The sequence below is a fragment of the Nerophis ophidion genome, linkage group LG08, assembly GCF_033978795.1.
Source record: "Nerophis ophidion isolate RoL-2023_Sa linkage group LG08, RoL_Noph_v1.0, whole genome shotgun sequence".
In the NCBI taxonomy this organism is placed as follows: Eukaryota; Metazoa; Chordata; class Actinopteri; order Syngnathiformes; family Syngnathidae; genus Nerophis; species Nerophis ophidion.
The window spans coordinates 54268596-54279816 of NC_084618.1; the positions used below are offsets into that span (position 1 = coordinate 54268596).

Here is an 11221-nt window from a genome sequence, read left to right on the forward strand (position 1 = left end):
GCAGCTTCAATGCAACGTCCCAATACTCCTGTCAATTTCAACTTGTTTTTATTTTTATATTTTGGTTCAAGTTTTGGTTTTTACACGTCACTACTTCACATTTCGCCGCCATTCTTTATCATTTTAGATGTTTTTCTGTATTAAACACCATCAGAAGTGGGTAGTAACACGCTACATTTACTCTGTTACATTTACTTAAGTAACTTTTTGGATAAATACTACCTCTTGGAATAGTTTTATTGCAACATACCTTTTATTTTTACCAGAGTATTTTTGTGAAGAACAAACGCTGCTTTTATTTGGAAACATTGAATTTAATTCTGAAATAGTCATTTCTTTATTCATACATCGATTACTGCTTGCAAAGACAAAATTGTTTTAGCTTCTTAGAGAGACTTAGAAAGCAGGGCCGTAACTAGGATTTGACAAATACCTAGGTCAAAAATTTATTGTCCAAGAGGGACTTTGACAAGATGAAATCATGGGTATCCCTGCAACATATAAATTATATTACTTTGAGCAAAGCAATATACAGAATAAAAAAAGTTTTAATTGAGCAATAACTATTTATCACTCATCCAACACCTTTGATAATCAGCATGATTTTGTAAAAGTCCACTTTGTTATGAATATCCTGAAATTTAGCATATTAAACAATTTTAACATCATTAAAACATAAATTTAAAAGACATACAACATTTTCAACAATGACCTGGGTCTGACCCCAAGACCTTTTGTTTTGCACTGCAAGTACTAATGACGTCCACCACTTAGCCAACGGAAGTAAAGAACGAAATATTTTCTCATATTCTAATCAGTGACAGAGCATGACGTGGCCAGGAATATATTTGGGGTAAAATGTTATATGAAGCGCCATTACTGTCATCCAATAATTTACATATTAATATGCTTCTTCTACACTGATTGCGAAGCCCTACGCAGAGCGCGTGTTTTGCATTTGGAGCGGGGAGGGATCTGACTGACATGACAGTATTATACCGACAGCGTTTCACATCAATTTCATTCAGCTGAAAACAACATGGGCAGCACGGTGGTACAGGGGTTAGTGCATGTGCCTCACATCCACTAAGTCTTGAGTTCAATCCCAGGCTCGGGATCTTTCTGTGTGGAGTTTGCATGTTCTCCCTGTGACCCAGAGGTTCCCTCCGGGTACTCCGGCTTACCCCCACCACCAAAGACATGCACCTGGGGATAGGTTGATGGGCAACACTAAATTGGCCCTAGTGTGTGAATGTGAGAGTGAATGTTGTCTGTCTATCTGTGATGGCACTGCAATGAGGTGGCGACTTTCTCAGGGTGTACCCTGCCTTCCGCCCAAATGCAGCTGAGATAGGATCCAGCACCCCCCGCGGCCCCAAAAGGGACAAGGGGTAGAAAATGGATGGATGGATGGATGGATGGATGAAAGCAACATTAGATACATCAGTATGATTTAATGTTACGTTATGTGCGTCCCACTGGATGTGAATTCTCCCTGCCCACTGGGTGTGAGTTTTCCTTGCCCTTTTGTGGGTTCTTCCGAGGATGTTGTAGTCGTAATGATTTGTGCAGTACTTTGAGACATTTGTGATTTGGGGCTATATAAATAAACATTGATTGATTGATTGATATGTTGACAGCACATTTCGGATCATATAAAGTTTAAAGTAAAAATTGACTTCTTTGTGTTACAATGAAGGAGTTGTAGCAGGCTGTGCATGACCAAAGATCATATATTGAGAGAGGATAATCCTACTGTACTCTGTGTCCTACACAGAGTACATTTACAGTCAGTCATATCATCATCCTTTTGTCACCTAAAAAAATACAGAGGACATGACCTCGGCGTCCTCAATGGTAGTTACCGCCATGTTAGAAAGCGGTGTCACTGGACTCACCAATCTGATGTTTGACAACATTTCACCAATGAAACTATTACTACACACTGTAAAAAGTAACACTCCATCAGAAGAGGCAGCACAACTCTTCAATGTTTACTTACAAACTAGGGAAAATAACTAACAGTAAAAATTTTCACATTACAGCCTACAAGAATTCCATTGAAAACTAGGAAAAACTGGTTGCGGTAAGATGCAGATGTATTTTCAATATTTTAGCTGCATATATGTTAACATCAACCATGTTATAAAATCATAAGCGATTCTAAAATGTGCATCATTTGTAATACATGGTGTAGATTCTGTTCATAACTTTTATGGAAAGAATTTCTAGGTGCAGTCAAGGCGTTGAGGGGTTCCGGTTTGTTGGCCACGGGATTAGGTCTCTGCTTTTTGCAGATGATGTGGTCCTGATGGCTTCATCTGGCCGGGATCTTCAGCTCTCACTGGATCGGTTCGCAGCAGAGTGTGAAGCAACCGGGATGAGAATCAGCACCTCCAAGTCCGAGTCCATGGTTATCGCCCGGAAAAGGGTGGAGTGCCATCTCCGGATTGGGGAGGAGACCCTGCCCCAAGTGGAGGAGTTCAAGTACCTAGGAGTCTTGTTCACGAGTGGGAGAAGAGTGGATCGTGAGATCGACAGGCGGATCGGTGCGGCGTCTTCAGTAATGCGGACGTTGTAACGATCCATTGTGGTGAAAAAGGAGCTGAGCCGGAAGGCAAAGCTCTCAATTTACCGGTCGATCTACGTTCTCATCCTCACCTATGGTCATGAGCTTTGGGTCATGACCGAAAGGATAAGATCACGGGTACAAGCGGCCGAAATTAGTTTCCTCCGCCGTATGGCTGGGCTCTCCCTTAGAGATAGGGTGAGAAGCTCTGCCATCCGGGAGGAGTTCAAAGTAAAGCCGCTGCTCCTCCACATCAAGAGGAGCCAGATGAGGTGGTTCGGGCATCTGGTCAGGATGCCACCCGAACGCCTCCCTAGGGAGGTGTTTAGGGCACATCCAACCGATAGGAGGCCACGGGGAAGACCCAGGACACGTTGGGAAGACTATGTCTCCCAGCTGGCCTGGGAACGCCTCGGGAGCTAGACGAAGTGGCTGGGGAGAGGGAAGTCTGGGCTTCCCTGCTTAGGCTGCTGCCCCCGCAACCCGACCTCGGATAAGCGGAAGAAGATGGATGGATGGATCGATGGTAGTAGAAAAGTCACATACACATATGCGAACAAACATTGTTAAGTGCAAATACCAAGAAAATGTACTTAATAATCAGACGTTACTCACCAATTAGTCCGCACTTGAGTAGTTTTTTCACTAAATATTTACCAACTTAGTTAAGTAATTATTTACATAATAAGTTTTACTTTTATTTGAATCATATTACTTTAAATAACAGAACCCTTACTTCAATACAACTTTTGGCTACTCTACCCACCTCTGTTTACCATATTAACACGAAAACTTTTTTCTCCAAAAAAATCTTATTTTCATGGTCTTATAGGTTATAGGTTTTATATACCGTATTTTTCGGACTATAAGTCGCAGTTTATTTCATAGTTTGGCCAGGGGTGCGACTTATACTCAGGAGCGGCTTATGTGTGAAATTATTAACACAATATTGTAAAATATCAAATATTATTATTTAGCTCATTCACGTAAGAGACTAGACCAATAAGATTTCATGGGATTTAGCGATTAAGAGTGACAGATTGTTTGGTAAACGTATAGCATGTTCTATATTTTATAGTTATTTGAATGACTCTTGCCATAATATGTTATGTTAACATACCAGGCACCTTCTCAGTTGGTTATTTATGTGTCATATAACGTACACTTATTAAGCCTGTTGTGCATTTTTTTTTTTTTTTTAATTTCCTTTCAAATGTCTATTCTTGGTGTTGGGTTTTATCAAATAAATTTCCCCCAAAAATGGGACTTATACTCCAGTGCGACCTATATATGTTTTTTCCGTTCTTTATTATGCATTTTCGGCAGGTGCGACTTATACTGCGGAGCGACTTGCATTCCAAAAAATACGGTACATAAATGAATAAACATCAGAAGTGCTGTCTCTTTGCCCCGGTCTCCCCTTCATGGACAACATTGCTCTTTAAAGGTCTATTTAAGAAGCTTTTTGTGAAATCTGAGCTGCTAGAAATAGTACAATATAAACGTCATGTACCATGTTTCGAACCATTTTGGTTGTTGGCAAACAGATGACACATGCGTATCCTGTCCTAGCATTGTACCTGTTTCCGCCTTGCTGCTAAAGCCAGCAGCCTGCTTGATGGCGGCGGCGGTGAGGGCAAGACCTCTGCTCTTTCTCAAGCCATGCTGCAGCACGGCTTCAAGCTGGGCGCAAAGACAAATCACCCTGCAGAGGCAAGGAGAGGACGGCTTACTTTTAAAGTGACTTGGACTCCTACAGAAAATGAATAACCCCTCTGTTCCCCTGCTGAGAAAGGAATCACTGCGGGGCGACTTGAATGGTCTTACCTGCTGTCTGAGTCTGTTGCAATTTCTTTCCTTCCTCCAAAACGGATTTGGCACTGGTAAACAAAAACAAACAAATAATTAAATATTAAACACTTTGTAACAGATCATCTGACCCACTATCTTAAAGGGGTCCTATTATCATTGTTAATCTACATCTAAAACACTTTGTTGTGGTTTACATAACCTCTAATAATGGTGCTCTAATAATGGTTTACATAACCTCTAATAATTCTGTGTAAATTTAGCCTTATAGACCCATTGTCAAGTTTCCACTGCAACTCCGCCCAGTCAGCAATGTTGTAGTTTTAGTTTTTACAGCAGATATCATGAATTAGAACTATACGCTACTTATTATTAAAATTGGCAACAGCAGGGAATTTGATTTCAGCGTACATGTACGATGCTGGAGTCATTCCCGCAACGAGAGGAAAGCGGAGAAGAATAAACTTCAGAACTGAAGAGATTAAAGCTTCTCAAAAAAAAAAATTTTTTAAGCTTCCTCTTTCAACGCCTTTCAGTCCATAAAGGTGTACAGGTATAATGGCTGTGTTATCATAAAGCCTCCATCCTTATTTAAAACCACTATGTACATCCATGCAAGAGTATTGCACTTTATGTAGCCTGTTTATATCTCATCTATTTGTAGTCCAAGTAAGATAAAGCCACATTGCTAATGTATCATTACATTGTTTATTAGTTTATTAGAGATCCCCATTAGTCTACACAGCAGTGGAGACTATTCTTCCTGGGGTCTAGGCAAAAAACATCAACCAATCACAAAACAAAGGATTAAAATGCAGTACAACATGATCCAATAATAAAATGTCATAATACAAAATTAGCAACAACAAAGAACCAAAACAATAATAATAACTTATGTTACATAATAATTTTCATACCAAAGATAAAAATAGCAATATAAAAATTGATATATATATTTTTGCAAAAATAAAACAAAGAACCAATGGCCTAAAATATACACATTAGTGTACGAAAGACAAACAATAAGTGACGAAAAAGTACCATCCATCTATTTTCTACTGCTTATCCCATAATCAATAAAATACACAATAATCAATAAAAACAGTCATGACATTAGGTACAATCTAGAATAATCTCTTTCCGCAATACTTCTCCTCTTAGTCTATTCTTAAAACCCACTCTGCTGGTGATTGATAGCAGATATTGTGAAAGTCGATTCCAGTAAGTGATTGCCCGATACATTACAGTCTTTTTCAAAACATCACTTTTGGGTTTAAGACGGAGTGAGAGCACCTCTTAGGGCTAGCCTGGTACCGTAGTTCTGACTGCCACTAGCAAGCAACAGCTGAGAATACAGATATGAAGGTTTATTTTATGTATAGATGTTTTTTAAAAATAAAATCAAACTACACGCTAGTCTTTCACCAACTTTCATCCATGACAATTCATGATGCATGATCTCAACGCCGGTCCTAAATGAGCAATGGAGAGGTAGTCTGGCAGCTCTGTTTTGGGTAAACTGGATTTTATTTACATCTTGTTTAGATGTTAAGGCCAGATTGCTGGGCAGTAGTCAATATGTGACAATACAAGGGATTGTATAAATTACATCGTAGTTGTGTTAGTAAAAAAAATAGGTACTTCTTATGATTGAAATGCTTCTGCTCATTTTTGTTACTATGTTTTTAATGTGAGTGGCCCAAGATAGTCTTTCATCTATTGTAACTCCCAGCAACCTGGCCTCTTTAACTTGTTCAATATGGACTCCATTCAGAGAAACATTGGTAATATCTACAGTTACTAGACCTACTGTTTCATAGCATCTATCGTTGGGATAAATTGTAGGAACTGTCTCGTGATTAAATGAAGTTTTGGGTAAATCCTTCTGTATATTTCCCATTGGACCGAAATGGGTTTCTTAGCCAGGCTCTGTGCTTCCATGTTCGTCTGCAATTCTCGCGAGACCACGGCGTCCGATACTCCAAGTAGGTACATTGTCACAAAACACAAAAGTTACTACTTGTTTAGATGAGGTTGGAGGTTAACAGAGGCTTTTTGGTCATGGAGTCCTACATGGACAACTGCCGTTTCCGAAAATAAAAACGGCAGACTTAGGCAAAGGTCTCCAGGAAACCCTCTACCATGCTGTTGTCACAAGTTTTAACAAATGTAACAAATAAAATAATTTTTTTAGAACGGCTTATTTGGAACAATTTAAAATTGTTTTACAACCATCTCCTCAACAGTGTTGCCAACTTCCTTGCTCAATCGGGCAACTTTACAACTCATTTTTTTCAGAAAAACGCGATTATCGACAAATCTAAAGACTTTTTCCGATGTTTTGGAGACATAAAATCCCGAATTACTCTGCAGTGAATATCCTTAACGAGCAGTGGGTGGTGCTGTGATGCTAACCTCACAGGTAGTGAGGCTGACAGAAGCCTCGTGCAGCAGTCCCAGCTGCTGTAAGAGACAGCATCAGTGTCTAGACTGCAAGTGAAATTAGCATGTTCAAACCTGCTGCAGTTTGCGCCTTGGTTTACAGGGCGAAATTTTAATGTTTATTCATTGTCATGTCACCCTATAATTAAAAATAATCGTAATGCCAGTGACAATTATACAAATAAGGCAATATCGTGATTAATATATTGATTAACGTGGACTCCAACTTAAACAAGTTGAAAAACTTATTCGGGTGTTAGCATTTAGTGGTCAAGTTGAAAAACTTATTCGGGTGTTACCATTTAGTGGTCAATTGTACGGAATATGTGCTGAACTGTCTAATCTACTAATAAAAGTTTCAATCAATCAAAACATCTTGCTACGACCTTTTGGACAGCAAATAACTACTTTCCTTACTGTGGGGTTGGCAACATTGCTCCTCAGGGCCTCCATGATTTTCATTCACATTTTCAGCACTTATGGGGATTCCGAATACACAGAAACAGGTACCGACAGGCAAGAAACGTGTCTTGCATAATATAACCCCTTTAACTATAGCAAGCAGTGGTGAGAATAGTTTAAAATTTGACCTTAAGATTTGTAATTTTTGTGAAGATAAAAGAAAAATTGTGTTTGTCCTCTTGAACCATGTACTGTGTGCAAAGTCATGCTAATGACAGCGCAGTGTGAGTCCTTGCGTAAAATGGCATGCAGATTTAATCAATTGCATCTGTTACTGTAAATGTTATTTGGGAATGATGTTTGAAAGGATGTCATATTTATGTCTATGGATGTTCTTATTCATCCGAATCATTTTGCATGGACTTAGATTGGTCATCTCAAGTCCCTCGAGTCTGCAGACTCGAGCTGAGAAGTCTATGAGCATGAACTGATTAAGCCTGCTCGGCGAAACGTCTTCTGAGACAAACCGGACAGTCCAGCTGCGATCGATTGAATGCCCTGAGAATGTCATATTTACAACAAAGAATTATAACTTCCAAATAATGACACTGACTTGTTTGACAGCATCTAACAGCCTCTCCAGGAGGTTCTGTCTTTTGGCGTCACTCTGCAGAGTGCCTGTGAAAGTCAAGAAAAAACACATTCGGGTTTTAGGGAGGATCAACTGGCCGCATTTGTATGCATAATAATCACATGCACGGTAATAAATATAAGATGATCACACAACTGCTAATAGCAAGAAGAGGCATCCTTTCGCATGTCAGTACAAAATAAGAGTTGGTTCTGTAAGTAACTGCCACACCCAAAGTTACATACATATCAATAAATGAATGCATGGGAATTTAATATTTTTCTATGTAGATGTTAGAAATTACATGAATCGTTCATTTTATAATGGACCGTGATGTTAGTGAATTTGTTGGTACATATACATATTTTGTATTTATTTATTTATTGTATGGTAATTCTATATTACTGTATATAACTGTATCTCGGAAAACATGAATACATTTAACCAAACATAGGGACGGGTACAATGTGTTCAACTGTTTCACAATTCCAACTTACCGTTCATTGTGACAACAAAAGTTGAGGCGCGGTAACATTCAAGCTGGATGTTGCTTCATGACAGTGCAGTGCAGCTGCTAGTCATCCACCACCGAAGCTAGCGAGGGGCCGGACCCATGCTGCCTCCGTGGCCGAGTTTGGCACACCCCAACGCGGCTCCAGGAGCGATGCTCAGTCGGTGAGAGGAGGCCTGCCGGTGGTGACTCAGTAGCCGCGCATGAGCGACTTCCGCGGGTGGACATACAAGTGTGAGTGTTACACACAATGCCAAGCACGAAAATTATTTTTTTCCCACTCAAATAATGCTGGTAGTATTTTTTTATAGCGTGTTCACTCAACACAGCCTGTGTGACATTGCGAAAACCGGAAGCGGAATATTGACCACTGAGCGGTCTGTGGTCACGTGACAAAACACCCAGCTGTCATATGCCCTCGCGCAAACGTTGATGGGAGATGTAGTCTAACAATATTATGTTTATAAATCATCTGTTAAAGTGTTTTTTTCATTCCAATATGGTGTAATATGATCTATTATAGTTTAATATGTGTATGTTATGTTATATTATATTCAAGTCATGTTATGTAACATGTAAATATAATATAATCATGTCACATATATAACTAAAATATAGATAGATAGATAGATAGATAGATAGATAGATAGATAGATAGATAGATAGATAGATAGATAGATAGATGGATAGATAGATAGATAGATAGATAGATAGATAGATAGATAGATAGATAGATAGATAGATAGATAGATAGATAGATAGATAGATAGATAGATAGATAGATAGATAGATGGATGGATAGATAGATAGATAGATAGATAGATAGATAGATAGATAGATAGATAGATAGATAGATAGATAGATAGATAGAACTTTATTGATTCCTTTGGGAGAGTTCCCTCAGGAAAAATACAATTCCAGCAGCAGTGTACAGAATTGAGATCGAATTTAAAAAGTAAAAAGTAAATAATGGGGGTATAAATGGAAACAAAATGGAAAAATCTTACAATAAGAATAAAGATAAAAACAAAACAATGAGAATAAAAATATAACTGTAAAATAGGAATTTAACAAGAGAAACTAGAAAGTAGTGACCATCCATCCATCCATCCATGTTCTACTGCTTGTCCCTTTCGGGGTCGCTGTAGCCTATCTCAGGTGCATGCGGGCGTAAGGCGGGGTACACCCTGGACAAGTCGCCACCTCATCACAGGGCCAACACAGATAGACAGACAACATTCACACACTAGGGCCAAGTTAGTGTTGCCAATCAACCTAGAATAGAATAGAATATACTTTATTGTCATTATATTTGCATATAACGAGATTAAAGACTCCAACTTAAGGTGCAGTTGTGGGAACAAATATGGGGTAAAATAAATAACACCAGAGGTAATAAAGGAAAAACTAACAATTGAATTAAACAGACTACAATCCAATAAAAATAACAAGCAATCCTGTACAATATACAAAACACTGTAGAAATACAAAATACTGTACAATATACAGAACAAGACAAGAGTACCGAAGTGATGAATAACAATCAGTGTCGGACGTATTGCACTGGAAGGGTAGTATTGCACAGTAGGGTATTAGGGCAGTATATTGTACAGAGGTGAATTATTATTATTATAAGTTAGAGTTCAACATGGTGACAGCTCTGGGAAAAAAGCTGTCTCTGAGCCTGTTTATTCTGGCTCTGATGCACCTGTAGCGCCTGCTTGATGGTAGCAAGTGTCTTTGGAGGTGGGAGGAAGCCAGAGTACCCGGAGGGAACCCACGCAGTCACGGGGAGAACATGTAAACTCCACACAGAAAGATCCCGAGCCCAGGATTAAACCCAGGACTACTCAGGACCTTCAAATTGTGAGGCAGAAGCACTAACCCCTCTTCCACCGTGGTGCCCATGTTATGAAAAAATATTGCACTGTTATTGTTTTGCATCCCCTGTCATCCTAGTACCCCCCACACCCCTCCCCAGAGAGGAGTTGTACAGTCTAATGGCGTGTGGGACAAAGGAGTTTTTGAGTCTATTGGTCCTGCACTTGGAAGGAAACAGTCTAGCACTAGACAGGCTCCTCTGGCTACTGATAACGGTATGCAGAGGGTGACTGGCGTCATCCAGGATGCTCACTAGTTTTTCCACAGTCCTCTTCTCTGCCACCGTCACCAGTGAGTCCAGTTATATGGTAAATGAAATAATAAAATATATCATAGTGTATGTTATATTATTGTATATAACAGAGGTGTCAAACTCAAGGCCCGTGGGCAGATCTGGCCCGCGACATCATTTTATCTGGCCCGCAAACTCCTGTGTCACTGAAGTACTTCATATTTTCTCACTAAATGTAATAGATTTTTTTTCATTCTGACAGAAAAATATATGTGGTGCTTGAAATTGCATACCTTTTCAACTTAAACAGTATCCAATATTGGAACAATTATTACAGTATATTATCATACTTGGGCTTCACGGTACGAAGGTCCTGAGTAGTCAGGGTTCAATCCCGGGCTCGGGATCTTTCTGTGTGGAGTTTGCATGTCCTCCCCGTGAATGCGTGGGTTCCCTACGGTTACTCGGTATAGCTCGGTTGGTAGAGTGGCCGTGCCAGCAACTTGAGGGTTGCTGGTTCGATCCTCGCTTCCGCCATCCTAGTCACTGCCGTTGTGTCCTTGGGCAAGACACTTTACCCACCTGCTCCCAGTGCCACCCACACTGGTTTGATTGTAACTTAGATATCGGGTTTCACTATGTAAAGCGCTTTGAGTCACTAGAGAAAAGCGCTATATAAATATAATTCACTTCACTTCACTTCACTACTCCGGCTTCCTCCCACCTCCAACATGCACCTGGGGA

General features: G+C 39.7%; 1 protein-coding gene across 3 annotated transcripts in view; it reads right to left on the reverse strand.

Moving 5' to 3' along the window:
- Nucleotides 1-8730, reverse strand: part of snx29 (sorting nexin 29) — a 350232-nt gene extending 341502 nt beyond the window's left edge. For all 3 annotated transcript variants that reach the window (XM_061908913.1, XM_061908914.1, XM_061908915.1), the window contains exons 1-4: nt 8351-8730; nt 7836-7900; nt 4397-4449; nt 4150-4274 (exon numbers count right to left, since the gene is read on the reverse strand). In XM_061908913.1, the coding sequence (XP_061764897.1) occupies nt 4150-4274; nt 4397-4449; nt 7836-7900; nt 8351-8357 (250 nt within the window). In that variant the 5' untranslated portion in view covers nt 8358-8730. The remainder of the gene's footprint in view (nt 1-4149; nt 4275-4396; nt 4450-7835; nt 7901-8350) is intronic.
- Nucleotides 8731-11221: the final 2491 nt, after the last annotated feature.